The 15,124-nt window shown below is 37.6% G+C and overlaps 1 protein-coding gene across 1 annotated transcript in view; it reads right to left on the reverse strand.

Moving 5' to 3' along the window:
• MAP3K5 (mitogen-activated protein kinase kinase kinase 5) overlaps positions 1–15,124 on the reverse strand; it is a 123,333-nt gene that overhangs the window by 32,901 nt on the left and 75,308 nt on the right. Inside the window, exons 10-14 of the mRNA XM_081312650.1 lie at positions 13,314–13,473; positions 11,564–11,717; positions 9,196–9,303; positions 6,647–6,696; positions 863–958 (exon numbers count right to left, since the gene is read on the reverse strand). Of these exons, the coding sequence (XP_081168776.1) occupies positions 863–958; positions 6,647–6,696; positions 9,196–9,303; positions 11,564–11,717; positions 13,314–13,473 (568 nt within the window). The remainder of the gene's footprint in view (positions 1–862; positions 959–6,646; positions 6,697–9,195; positions 9,304–11,563; positions 11,718–13,313; positions 13,474–15,124) is intronic.

Here is a 15,124-nt window from a genome sequence, read left to right on the forward strand (position 1 = left end):
AGACATGTATCTTAATATACCATTTCACATATTGTTTTGGCAAGTACAACCATACCCAGCACACGGTAAGAGTTAGAATTCTGGAATAAAACGAGGGATTCCTTGACTCAAATCCCTGGAGAGCTTTAAAAGTCACAGAATGCCTTTAAAATAATTACTATCCCTCAGTTCAAGATAACTCACAGGGTTGTGAAAATAACATGTAGGGAAAGGGAAGAAGCATGTACACTGCCTTGAATTTGCTGAGAAACAACAGGATAAAAATAATAAATAAGCATAGATATTATTATGCACTTGAGAATGTATGTGTGATGGTCACTTGAAAAAGAGGGATTGTAATATAAATTGCAGCCCAATTTTGGATTTACACAATACTTTTCTAAGTTTCATATCTGTTCATGAGTGCTCACAAAGAAAAAGTGATGGAATGCACACTGAGATATAGGAAAGATTATGTAACAGACGCCATAATCCATAACAGATGCCATTCAAAATTAAGATAATTTAATTCAAATCTTCAAAATACAGAAATAAATTTGAATGGGTAGATATTTGGAAGATTTAGTACAGATCTGGGTGCTTTTCTGGGTGTCTCTCATCCAACTAAACTTGACCCTACTTAGTTTCTGAGCCCAGAAAAAGTCAGCCAGGGAATAACCAGCATGAATGCATGTCATAAATACAAAGTGAATGCTATTGATTAAAGATTTCAGAAGCTGAAATTAAACTGCTAAATAATCTCAGTCCATACAATTATTTTTCATGCAATAGTGGATTTTAAAATGGTTCATCAAATAATAGAATTCAAGCTGTATAAATAGTGTATTTATTTATTTAATATTAAATAGTAAGCAACACGTACTTTTTGCAGTGATGTTCTGTACAGAAATAGATTTGGAAGTCATCTGAATTGTGTAGTACATACAGAAAACAGCAACGTTCTTCAAATTTTGAAATGCTAAAAAGGAAATAAAATTAGAATAGATGACTAATATGTCTTTATACTTTATGAAATCTTTCTTTTTCTACAAGAAATCAGAATTTTTAAATGCCTGATCTCTGAAAAAATCCTCCAGAGTAATTTTGTCCTTATTTTCAAGAAGGAAGATAGGTGAGCATATACTAGAGGAAGAAAATCTTCCCTCAGACTGTATAAAGCAAAAGTATTGAGTGAAACTCAGGTTGCTTCCTTACAGAAAAATAAAACTTAATTCATTATTTAGGGGCTTCCAAATATTGAGTATGCTATCATTCCCAAACTTTTTTCTAGTCTCATAAGATTATCTGAGTCTGTAAACTTGGGGGGGTGGGGTGGGGTTATAAAAGTATACCAACATGGCTGCATATAAATCAAGCTGAAAAATGTATTCTTAAAATACTTACATCATATTAAGTAGGACACTATCAATTATTTGAAGAAAGACAGGTAGCTACCTCACTTAAATGGACTGCATCTCATTAAAATTATTCACCCAGTGCAACTGTTTTCTTAAAAAAAAAAACTCTGGGAGAATCATCTGGGTTTGGAAGTGTATGAATCACATAAGAACTCCATGTAGTTCATGGAACTGTCATCGACCACCAAGAATGAACAATGAAGATAATCCCCAAATGAACTCCTGTGGCTAAAAGAGCACTACACCACCCCCAGCATGGTATGAAACTGACTACATATTGGAAGCCATTGGAGGGCACCCTAGCACAAACTTTCAGTCACTGCTTTCTTTTTTCCTTTAAAAGATACCGAACTTCATCATTAAATTATGTCTGTCACATAATTAATCTAGGAATTATATTTTAACCTGAAGTATAGTAAACAGCAAATAACTAAAATATTATGGAGGGGTAATTCCAACTGCATACCAATCTTTTTCACATTTTTCTGTTCTATACAATCTCATATTCAATGGTCTCTTTCCAGAATAAATGCTACTTGAAATGTGTCTAATAACTTATGGCAACTAACCTTACTAAAGCCAATCATTTTTACTTGAAGATAATTAAATTACATCTAAAGATGCATATAATTGTATTGTTAATGTAAGAAGGCAAGCAGGCTAATCTTGCATATTGTGTCACATGGCAACCCAAATTAGGAATGGGTGGAATCCTCCTTCCACAGTTTCTTCTTAGACCTATTTAAACGACAATGCAGTTAGCATTAGTAGTTATTGATAGCTTGATTCTCCAGGACTATGAAGATACTCAGTCATCTAGGTCATGACTGTTCTCGAAGGTGTTTTTTTCAAAAGACAACTGGACTATGTTTTTTCCTTGAAGATTTTCGCTTCTCATCCAAGAATTGATGAAGCTTTTGGATAAGAAGCAAAATGTCTATTTCCTCAAGGGAAAAAAAATAGTCCAATTGCTTTTTGCAAATGCACCTTTGAGACTTGATCCTCCATGCAACTGTCAATTCCACTTTCAAAGTCATTTAAATTGCCTGCCACCTACCACAAGTCATTTTTACAGCTCAGCTCAGCTCTGCACTGTAAATCAGAATCTCCATGAGATTCAGGGAGACAACCTGGAGCTCTAACACTTCTAACCAGAGTTGCCTTATGTGTGAGATGGGCAGTGTATAAAATTAATAAATGAAAATAAGGAAATAAATTCTGTGACACAATGATAAAAGCATTTCTTAACAAATGTTGCATATATCATGTGTGATTTCATGTAGCTGTATTATCTCTCCCTTTATGCTCCTTTCATTTCCAAGCTAAAGTATCCCCAGGGTTACAATCTTTTCGTGAAGATGAGCAATTTTACACGTTGTCCCCTTTCATAATACCAATTTTGAGGCACGATGACTGGTAAGTAGATCATATGCCATAGATTTACATAAGGGCGTTACACTGGCAATTCTATTTCCATTTCCATTCTTAATGGTTCCAAGCACAGAATATGATTTTTTAAATAACATTCTACACTTAGTCCTTAACTTACAACCATTTGTTTAGTGACCATTTGAAATTACAAGGGCACTGAAAAATGTGACTTATGACTGGCTTTCACACTTACGACTGTTGCAGCATTCTTGTAGTTACGTGATCCAAATTTGGCCGCTTGGCAATTGGCATGACAGTTTCACTATTCTAGGGTCGTATGAAAATCATCTGTAATCTTTCCAGCTGACTTCCGACAAGCAAAATCAATGCGGGGGAGCCAGATTCACTTAATGACCACATGATTCACTTAACAACTGCAGTGATTCGCTTAACAGCTGTGGCAAAAAGGTCATAAAATGAGGCACAACTCACTTAATAACTGCCTCACTTAGGGGTCAATTTTGGGCTCAATTGTGATCGTAAGTCAAGGATTACCTCAAGGTCCCTTTCTTGGATAGTCATTGCCATCTCAAAGCCCTTTAACATAAAAGTGAAGTTTTTGTTTGTACCAACATGCATTGCTTTACAATGCCACTCTGAAGACTTTTTACCCAGCGGAGGGAAATCATTTTGGGGCTCTACTTCAACAAACAAGGCTACAAAATTCTTAACAATAAACATCATATCATTTATATAAGAGTTAAAAACTAGATATCTGATCTGCCTGAACATTTACTAAGTTTCCTGTTGTTTTTTTCACCAGTTGCCCAAAGTCCAACTACATAATTGATTAGGTAGTCCTTGCATATACATTTATTTCTATTCTAAAAAAAAGCCTAGAAAGTCAGTGAGATTTCTCTTTCGCAAAAGCTATGTTGATTTCTTATCAGCAAAGATCTGTATTTGGAGGTAGGGTAGTTTCTTATTATTTCTTCAATAATACTTTCAACTATTTTTGCAGAAGCAATGTTAAACTTACTGGGCTACGACTTCCTTTGTTTTTCCTCAATCTCTTTTAAAATTTTGCTGGTGCTAAAAGAGAAGTTGCATACTTTTGCGAAGAAAATCAGCATATTCATATTTAAATTCATTAAGAACTATTCCAGGCCTGGACATTTATTTAATTTTAGCTTTTCAAATGTGTACTTTTTTTTCCTTTTCTTGTTACCTCTGTATTCTTAGTTTGTTTCAAACGCCTCCAGAATAAGCCACCATCAACACACGTTTATTTATTATTTAGAAAATATTTCATTCTTTGCTATTATCCTATCCTACTTTAACACACCTTCAATGCTTATCAGGGCTTCATACCACAGATGGCTATAAAACTATCTTTCAGGCTTACACTGACAAAAAGAAACAAGATTAGGTAAGTATTTTTATTGCAGAGAATTAGGAAGCTTTATAGACAAATTCTGGGTACTGTAAAGCAACACAAACCCGCCATACAAAGAGATATAATATAAATATAAGGAGGTATCAAAACCAAAGTTTAGTCTGGGCTGCTTTCTCCTGTTTTGACTGCAATTTTCCTGACTTCAGGAAGAAAGAGGGAGCTCTCTCCATTTCACAACCTTTTAACTTGTGTCTGGCCAGTTTCTTATTCCAAATACATTTGAAGCTTCCTTTTTTAACCATTTACTTTAATGTTCTTGGCCATGTGTTTCTCAAGTCTCTTTTGGGTAACGTTTATCACCAGCTAGCATAATTTGGGGCAGAATTTTGCTCCTTTTTTGTTCTGCTTTTAGCAAAACGTTCACTTCCTGAAGGAAACGTTCTTAATTTTGATATTATCTCTGGCCTTGCTCAAAGATGGTATCTGATTTTCTTTTGAATTTTGTGGTAGCCTTCATAATAATAATAGTAGTAATTCCACCTCCCAGCAACTCTAGGCAATTTATAATTCGTTAAAAACATTTAAAAACAAGTAACAACAAACTCAAAATAAAGAAACAAACATGGCAGAGAAAACAAATCCAGATGGGAACAAGAGAATGGGAAAAAAGGGGAGTCAACTGTCTTCACCAAAGGTCCCTCAAAATCCCCATAGGCTGTTTGATTCTTGAAGGCATCTTATTCCAGAGGAAAGGAGCTGATTTGAGATGAATATCCTAAATATGGTTTCATTCCTGGAGTTGAATAATCTCCAAGCACTGTGAAGAGAACTGGCCAATGACTGTCTATCAATTTCCTTTTTATTAATCTCATTATTTTAAAGTTTACTTAGTGGACGATCACTTGACTATGAGCCAGCAGTGTGCAGCAGCAACCAAAAAAAGCTAATGCAGTCCTGGGTTGTATAAACAGAGGCAAAGAATCAAGATCACCCAAAGTAATATTACCACTTTATAACGCCCTAGTAAGACCACACCTGGAACACTGCAGCCAATTTTGGTCACATCACAAAAAAAATGTGGAGAGTTTGGAAAAAATTCAAAGAGCAACTAAGATGATCAAAGGCCTGGAGACTAAAACATACGAAGAACGGCTACGGGACTTGGGTTTGGCTAGTTTAAAGAAAAGAAAAAATAGGAGAGACATGACAGTAGTGTTTCAGTATCTGAGGGGCTGCAACAAGGCAGAGGAGGCCAGGTTGATCACCAAAGCACAAGACGGAAGGATGAGAAACAATGGTTGGAAACTGATCAAAGAGAGAAACAACTTCCAGCTTATTCTATTCTATTCTATTCTATTCTATTCTATTCTATTCTATTCTATTCTATTCTATTCTATTCTATTCTATTCTATTCTATTCTATTCTATTCTATTCTATTCTATTCTATTCCACTTTTCTGAAGTCAACTATGATGTTGTTGCATTATTTGGCAAACATCTATGTCCATTAAAGGCTACAGAGTTGTGATCGTTATTGATTCAATAACATTTAGGTCTTGGACAAGATTCTGCACATTACTTAGTAGTAAGTTTAATGTTTTCTCTTCTTGGCTATTTTATCGTTGCTCCATAACACCATTATTTAGAATATTTATAAATGTGGTAGAGATTTTTCCATGCCCAAAGATTACATTTCACAATCTTTGTGAAAACTGACTAATGTTTTTCCGTCTCTCACTAATTTTTAAGTACCACTGTTACTTAGTGATATTTGATTTAGTAGCACAATTAATACAATGACTTAATTAATTTATCTAGCTATCTTTCCATGGATAAGTATCTTTCTCCTGAAGATACAAGTAATGAGGAGAAAATAACTGGAGGTCAGTTTTAGGATATTTTACTGCTGCAATTTTTCTTTGCTTATTAAAGAAATATTTTTGGATTCTGTACTGGGTTATAAAAAGGGACGCGGTGGCTCAGTGGGTTAGGACGCTGAGCTTGTCGATCAGAAGGTCGGCAGTTTGGCGGGTCGAATCCCGAGTGCCGCGTAACAGAGTGAGCGCCTGTTACTCGTCCCAGCTTCTGCCAACCTAGCAGTTCTAAAGCACGTAAAAATGCAAGTAGAAAAATAGGGACCGCTACGGTGGGAAGGTAACAGCGTTCCGTGCGCCTTTGGCGTCTAGTCATGCCGGCCACATGACCACGGAGACGTCCTCGGACAAGCGCTGGCTCTTCGGCTTTGAAACGGAGATGAGCACCGGCCCCTAGAGTCGGAAACGACTAGCACGCATGTGCGGGGGAACCTTTACCTTTACCTTTACTGGGTTATATCATAGAATTCAGTCACTTTCTCTCATCTTGATTACAGAGTTATTACAAGGATTGAATAGAATAGTCAGCATCAGTACAGGCCATTCTGAACTCGGTGAAGAAAAGGCACTATAACGATGTCACAGGCAAATAAATATAAATAAACTTACCTTACTCCTCTTATAGATTCAGCACTGAAGTTCCATTCATGAATACCTTTCTATAATAAGAAACCAACAAACACAGCATGTCATTGTTAATGTCAAGCAAGAACATTCCATGTTAGTTATATAAAATATTTCAGCCTAAAAAATCTTGGCAGATTATTTTCTTTTTATTACATTTACCCTTTTATAAAATAGTTGTCACTTTAATAAAATTGCACATGGCATTACATTCAAGTCAGGCTTGACTCCTGATAATGTCATGTACAGTTTTGTGCAATTTTCTTGGCAATTATGAAATGCCTTGCTCATTTATTTATGAATTTGTTAAATGTGTTTTGGACTGATGAATTATATGCCATCAAGTTGTTTCAACTCCTTTTTGCTGAACTTATCAAACGTCTTTTTTCCTCATGGTTGAATCATTGAAGTTTCTTTCTTTGCTTATTTCATAGCTTATCTTAGCTTGCTTATCTTGCCCTTCCAAACAAGATATTTCTCAATTATTTATCCACATTTGCTTAGTCATTTTGTTAGATTCCATTTCAATTCTTGACAATTATGGAGGTGAAAATTAAACCTAGACAAAGGCATTACGCTATAAAAATATTTCAGACACATTTCTCATTAGTTAGTTTCCATTAAAAGAAAGCTCAGGAATTTCTATTTCTTTCAAAACTTATTTTTTTTAAAAAAATAATAATTTAATAGTTAATTATTATGTTCATAAGAGGGTGAAGTTAAATAAAAACAATCTTCCTGGTGATCCTGCCAAACTTCCAGTCCACCAGTGTAAACATTTTAAGAAAGCTGTCCATGCCTGACATCTGTTATTTACTTAATAAAAAGAGAGGCAACAGGAAAACTATTTAAGTAGCCAATGTAAGACCAAGTACCAGGGCTAAGGTAGCGCTTAGAGCAGTAGAAGGAACAATACTAGATGTCCTTTGGTAATGCGGCTAGGGGTTGGAGGCAGGCTTACGTCACAGATGTTATTTAGCAGTTCAGATGTTATTTAGCAGACAGGAAAAGTCAGTAAATTCTATCCAAGTCAAATAAATATTCAGACTTAGAGTTTTAGGCCACTCATCAATGTTCGGCAGAATTAGTACGTCAGATCCAGAAGAAAGAATAAACAACTTCTATCCTCCAAGTACTGGTTCCACGCCCATAAAACGGGAACAAAAATTATGAAGTCAGGCGCTTAGCTGAATTTCTTCCCAGTGATAATCTGAGGAATGCATGAGACCTATACCCTGACAGCCCACCAACAGATGAAGCAGATCCTCTCGTTTCCTGCAAGTTTCCTGTATCCCCTATATCTGCTCTAGAAGTTTAGAACTTCTTGAGGAGATAGAGAGGGAGGATTGAGACCACAAGTGATGCAAGGTGGTTAAGAGAAAGGGCACCTTCAATTGCAAGGTGATGGCCTAGTGAAATATACTCAACAACCCACGAAGTAGTAAACCAGAATGAAACTCAGCTTCTAGAGGTTTCTTGATCTTTAAGGTAAAAAATGCCTTAGGGAATCGAGAACAATATAGTAAAGCAGAAGTAGTTTTTCAAGACTGCCTTGCCTTTATGCAGGTTTTTTCAACTGGGTTAAATTATTCCCATGTGAAGGGATGCATTTGTTTTCCCCAGACAGACGTAATTACATGTGCAAAATCTTCCCAAATTGGTGTAATATCTGCTGTGCTAACTAGTCATCAAAGCTAAGTGTACCCACTCTGGAATTCATGATTCTTCATTTTAATATGGTTGTTAGCTTTGCTCCAAGATGAAACAGGAAGATATCAAAAGCTACTGCCCATGTTTTCCATAGGTGGAATAGGATAGGATAGGATAGGATAGGATAGAACTTTACTGTCACTTTAAATGTACACTAATCAGCATACAAAAGGGACGCGGTGGCTCAGTGGGATAGGACGTTGAGCTTGTCGATCAGAAGGTCGGCAGTTTGGCGGGTCGAATCCTGAGTGCCGCCGCGTAACAGAGTGAGCGCCTGTTACTCATCCCAGCTTCTGCCAACCTAGCAGTTTGAAAGCACGTAAAAATGCAAGTAGAAAAATAGGGACCACTCCAGTGGGAAGGTAACAGCGTTCCGTGAGCGTTTGGCGTCTAGTCATGTCGGCCACATGACCACAGAGACCTACTCGGACAAGCGCTGGCTCTTCGGCTTTGAAACGGAGATGAGCACCGGCCCCTAGAGTCAGAAACGACTAGCACGCATGTGCGGGGGAACCTTTACCTTTACCTTTAATCAGCATACATTAAAATGAAATTTTGTTGCATTCAGCTCTCATCTATTAATTTCTCTTCCTTAGATTTCTTGATTGTTATATTCCACTATCTTTTCTCCCTTAAATACCAAAGGTCCTGGTTCTCAAATACCAAAGGTTCTTTGGTATTTAGTAATTTCTTTTACTAAAAAAAAATCATTTAGCTCCTGCACTGTGTCAGAGTGATTATCTGGGGACAAGTTTAAACCTAGAAAAAGGAAACGTTCTGCACATCTTCCTTTTTCTTCTCAAAATGCAAGGAAGGCATCTTACCTTATCATCAGGCATAACATGCCAAATAGAGACCGTCTTCTCTTCAGCCTCACTGTTGATCGACAAGTATGAAGGTTGATAAATTTTTGTAGGTTCTAATATTAAAACCTTCAAGCAAAAATGACAAAATAAAAGTTAATAACTGTTTCCTCAAAATGTCTAGCTATTAGATATTAAACTGTGGTGGAATAGAGAGACAAATTCCATATTATAAGCCTTCGTAGCAGGTATTCTCTATATCGTTTATAATTTTATTAGCTAAACCCCTGGTCTGTGGACCAGTAGCAGGCTACAGCATGCCAGCAACCGGTCTGCACAAACAAGCAAAGCCGCATCCGTGGGATCCAGCTGCACACAAAACCACGCACTCTCCGGTCCATGGAAAAACCTCTCTCCATGGGACCGATTCCTGGTGCCCAAAAGGGTGGGGACCTTTGAGCTAAACCATTTATGGCAGTGGTGGCGAACCTATGGCATGCATGCCAGAGGCGGCACTCAGAGGCTTCTCTGTGGGCACACATGCCACCACTGCCAGCAGCTTGCGCAGGTCCATTAGGCCGCCGCCCGGAGCAGCAGCCCCACCCAACACAAAGGAGGTGAAGCGGCCAGCTAGCAAGCTCGAGTAGAGGTGGTAGAGCATGCCCACGCCCAGCAAGCCAAAGGCCACCCCGAGCAGGGAAAGCCAGATCCCCATCGGCGCCATGGCCTCCCAGGCCCAGCTAGGATTGCGTGCCTCCCCCCATCTATGCTGGGCCTCCTGCCCACCACCACACCCACCAGAGACCCCCTGGATCTCCCCCAACCCTGCCCGGCCCCTACAGGCATTCCCCCCATGAGCAACATCAAGGTGGCCATGCCCACTCCAGCCACGCCACCCAGTCTGCCGTGACAAGTGTGGCCATGCCCACCCAGTGGGCCACACCCCCATGCCCCCCCGAGGGCACCACAATGCTGAGGCGGCCCTGGCACCTTGTGATAAATAAGTGGGATTTGGATTGTGGTTTGGGCACTCGGTCTCTAAAAGGTTCGCCATCACTGATTTATGGCAACTACTTCTATTTCAGAGCCTCTTATACTTTTTCATACATTGGTTTATGCATTAACAGTTATCTAAAAAAAAAGAATCGGTGAGGAAATAGCATGGAGCACACAACAAAATCTGGAGTAAGAATCTAAACTTTTATTTTGCTATGTGCATGGTAGAGTTTTAATTAAAAACTACATTCTGTTATTTGCTGAATGCTTCTTCTCTTCCATCTCGTTTGTCACTGGAAACATTTTTAGAAGTAGCTTTTCATGTATTTCTCCAGTTATTTAATACTGGTTTCAATCATTTAAACAGATTATTTTCTAGACCTTAAATCAACATTATTGGGAGACACGTAGCTACTATTTTCTTAATTTCAGTATAAATTTGAATTCTGTACGGACGAAGGCAAAGAGACTGCCAATTCCTCTTTTTCTTTTTCATGGGAGGAAAAACTAAAAGAAAACATGAAAACTGTTGGTTCAACAAATAAAAAGTTTGATAAGACATGAGATAAAAATGCCATTTTTACCTCTCTAAATAAATTGTCAAAGAGTTACATGGGTTTTGGTTTATGTGATGATAAAAAAGCATGTATGGAGAAGCAGCAGGATGGAGCTGACAGTGAAAAGAAAAGGTAAAGAACAGTAAGGCACCTATCTGCCCATGTATTATGTACAAAATCATACAACTGGTGAATATACAATCTGGAAACAAAATATTTGGTTCCAACCACAATATTGGAGTAATGTTTAACTAAAGTATAGATTTGGCAATAGCTATCAACTATGGAATGAAAATGGTGTCATCGGTTGTGGTGAAATTCTTTATGGAATGAAAATGGTACAATTACTGTAATAGGTAAGTAGATGGAAAATGACATCTGACTCTATCACAATTGCACAATTGCTCTGTTATAACTGTGTAAAAAATAGAGAGAAGGGAAATTCATATGACAATTAATAAGGCAACTGTTAAAACTAATTGAACTGTACAGAAAATGTTTCAATCTGTTGTCAAGAGAAAAGGTGTAACAGCCCAAACTGTTTAAGTGGTAAAATAGTTAGAATGACAGACTACAAACTAGCTTCAATTCCCCATTCAGACATGAAATTCAAGTTCGTAATCATAATCTTTTCACCAGAATCGTTGTTACATTGAAACTAAAATTGTAGAAGAACCATTTTCTTTGTAGGAAAAGCAGGATGTCTGTATCATAATAAAGATCAATTTAATTATTATTATTTTAAATTTATTGCCTTCCAAATTAAAACACTTCTCTTTCCAAATAACCATGTAGCAAGTCAAACACGAAATGAACAGTGTTTAAATTATACTTACAGGAAATCTAACTACAGAGACATCAGTCTTTGTAGCCTCAACAAGAAAATCCATCCAAAAGTCTACAAGTTCATTTTTGCCTACTTGTTGATCTGGATTCAGCTTCTTAAAGTGCTGATATATCAAAATAGTCTCCACAATGGACTTGAGATACCTAGGATAAACCAGGAGAAAACAAACACGAGTTTGCAACCTTTTATATTATTGCTTGCAATCATTCTTTATTATTGCTTGCAATCTTTACCACATTCTTTTTCTACACAGACCAAAAAGCACATCACAAAACTGATTGGGTAAACATGGACAGAGCCCTCTTTTCATCCAAGTTGGTACTTCACTATTTTTTTAAAAAAAATAGCTTCCACCTTTTGCTTAGGATAAAAAAAACCACACTGTTCTGGATAGATTCCCTACTACTTTACAGACAGAAGAAAACATATTTTTCTCCCATTCTTAAAATTAATAAGTGCACTTCTTTTTTTTTAGTTGAGAAAATATTTCCATGTTAGTGGTTACTTCTAAGAATTATTTACTTCCAGAAAGACGGGTGCATCATAAATGGAAATACGCCTCACTGAACTGAAGCCTGAATAAACAAAAAGGCCTGTATGGATAAATAAAGATGGGAATGGAACATAAGATGATTCTCTTATCTCTTCTCTGGATCTGGTTTCAATCACTCCCCATCACAGTTTGAACTCAAATTGACTCAGGGAATTATAGTTGCCTAGCAACTACAATCCATTTTTCTCATCTTGGAACCCAGCAAAATATCTGACATAGGTTTTTGCTGAAAGTCGGCTAAAGAACCATTGTTCCAGACCTACTTGCTATCTTATTGCTTGGTGTCTTTTTAAAGGTAAATACCATACCAAAATCTCTCATTGATCCAACAAAATAGCCTTGAGCAGAACATCACGCAGAAGCTACACACTGTAAAATAACCACTTGCGTCAACTCCTCATTGCCCACTTATTGATTTAAAACTAGAATGGTTACGAGCAGTGCTTTTTTTGTGAAAAAGGTGCCAGAACTCACACATGTCATACAACCCGCCTTGCCTACCCTACAAGGTTCCATCCAAAAAAGGTGCCGGAAGTCCGTTCTGGACATTCTATGACAAAAAAAGCCCTGGTTACGAGTGACCAAGATAAAGGGAGAGAAGGAAATGGACACCAAGTATTCTAGGTTTGCACCCATCTTTACATGGGCTGACAGTTCGTCTAAATTTATTTATAAAAGATTCTAAACGGCCATTATCTGCCTACAAGAGGTATAAAGTGAGTCAGATGTATAGAATTAAACTAGACAGTCCATTTTAAAAAGTTTGTACTTTGTCCACCTACATTCTCTGGTCCTTTGATCTACTTCTTCTTTTTGCTTGGCTTTTACCCCCTGTTCTCTAGAACTAGCCTGTCTGGACTGCAGAACTCAGGATGATTATAAAATGACAGCAAGGAGAATTTTTAACATCTTTTCACTCACGAGGAAAACAGTCTGTTAAACTGGATATAAGTAAGATTAATTTTCTTTTTTTCCTGAATTTTACAGTTTGAATCCAGAATCAAAACTCAAAGTGCTTACTCAGGGAAAAAAAGAAGCAGAAGGATACTTAGGTATTTTATGTACGGTGTACTTTCATCCTCAGGTGGTCAATATAGTGTTCAAAGTGGTTTATTCACCCATCTTTAGAATGCAACTATATCTGAAAATTAAATGTGCATTCATGACATAATAATGTATTGCTTACCATGCTGGTGTCTTCAACTTGAATAGTTTTTCTGAGGCATGGATCACTCTTGTGTGGTCATTTGCCAAGACACTGGCTCCCAGGAAAAAGCCTACTTCCCAGTAGCTTTGTAATTTCTCCAAGTTTCCCTTCTTCCCAAGCAGACTGCTTATTTTAACTCCTGAGAAATTAAAATTGTATTTTAGCTATAATGGTGGGAATTCTGAAACCCAGAACCCCAGCCCATTTAGAAACTGTCAGGAATATAGACATAAAAAAGGTAAAGATTCCCCCGCACATGCGTGCTAGTCGTTTCCAACTCTAGGGGCCGGTGCTCATCTCCGTTTCAAAGCCAAAGAGCCAGCGCTTGTCCGAGGACATCTCCGTGGTCATGTGGCCGGCATGACTAGACGCCAAAGGCGCACAGAACGCTGTTACCTTCCCACCGTAGTGGTCCCTATTTTTCTACTTGCATTTTTACGTGCTTTCGAACTGCTAGGTTGGCAGGAGCTGAGACGAGTAACAGGCGCTCACTCTGTTACGCGGCACTCGGGATTCGACCCGCCAAACTGCCGACCTTCTGATCGACAAGCTCAGCGTCCTAACCCACTGAGCCACCGCATCCAAATTTAATAGGTTTAATAAACCTCAGCAGAAGCTGTTACTAAAGTACTATAAATTTAAACACTAAGTCGCTGCCTAATTTCAGGGTAACATTGTTTTCATATATTTATGATTCCCTCTTCATTTCTGCACAGGTTTTTCTAAATTCAGAGATAAGGTCTGCCAGGGGACCTGGCAGAAACTGATAAAAATGATACTGTGTTGTCAACAGATGTCACAAAATATAGCTACAGAGCAACCTTCAATTCTTTCATCAAGGTCTCAGTGGGAAGTCTATAAAATGGAATTTAGGTGTTTCTGTTTCTCAGTAATTAGAAAATTGGCCTGCAATACAGGTAGTCAACCCTCCACTTGCAACCATTCATTTAGTGACATTACAAAGGCACTGGAAAAAGTGACATATGACCATTTTTCACACTTACAACCGTTACAGCATCACCGTGGTCACTTTCTCAAAATTTGGATGTTTGGCAACTGGTTCATATTTATGACGGTTGCAGTATCCCAGGGTCACGTGATCCCCCTTTGCAACCTTTGCAACCAAGCAAAGTCAGTGGGGAAGCCAGAATCATTTAACAACCACGTTACTAAATTAACAACTGCAGTGATTCACTTAACAATTGTGGCAAGAAAGGTTGTATAATGGGGCAAAACTCACTTGACAACTGTGTCACTTAGCAATAGAAATTTGGGCTCAATTGTGGTAAAAAATTGATATTATTCATAATACCATGTATTAAACCAATAACCTAGTGATGCTGGAAGAATGGAAATTTTATAGTAGGTAGCTATTGCAATGAATTCTACATTTATATCAAGATAAATTCTTGCTGTTCAAATAGAATATATACCAAAAGGGACATAGGAAGATTTCACTGGACCAAAATGTTTTACTTGGAAAATTAAGTTCAACGTAAAATTATTTAGAAGAATCAACAGAGTTCATCCACCTCTGTTCATTTTATTCAGTGATTCCCCTGAGCTGTTACTGGTCTGCAGGGGGGGGGGGAAATCCTAAAAAACCAAATTTGCTCAAAGTGATCACTTGATAAAAGCAATAGAGGAGTCTAAAACATATGCTCTTGTAATGGAAAATGTATCTGAAATGAAGACATGGCTAAAGAAGAAGAAACTGTGACTTCCAACATGAGATTGTTTCCCGTAAAACAGAAGGTGGCAGGTATCTTGTCACTGAATTTGATTTGCTT

This window comes from Vipera berus (genome assembly GCF_964194415.1).
Source record: "Vipera berus genome assembly, chromosome: 1".
Classification (NCBI taxonomy): domain Eukaryota; kingdom Metazoa; phylum Chordata; class Lepidosauria; order Squamata; family Viperidae; genus Vipera; species Vipera berus.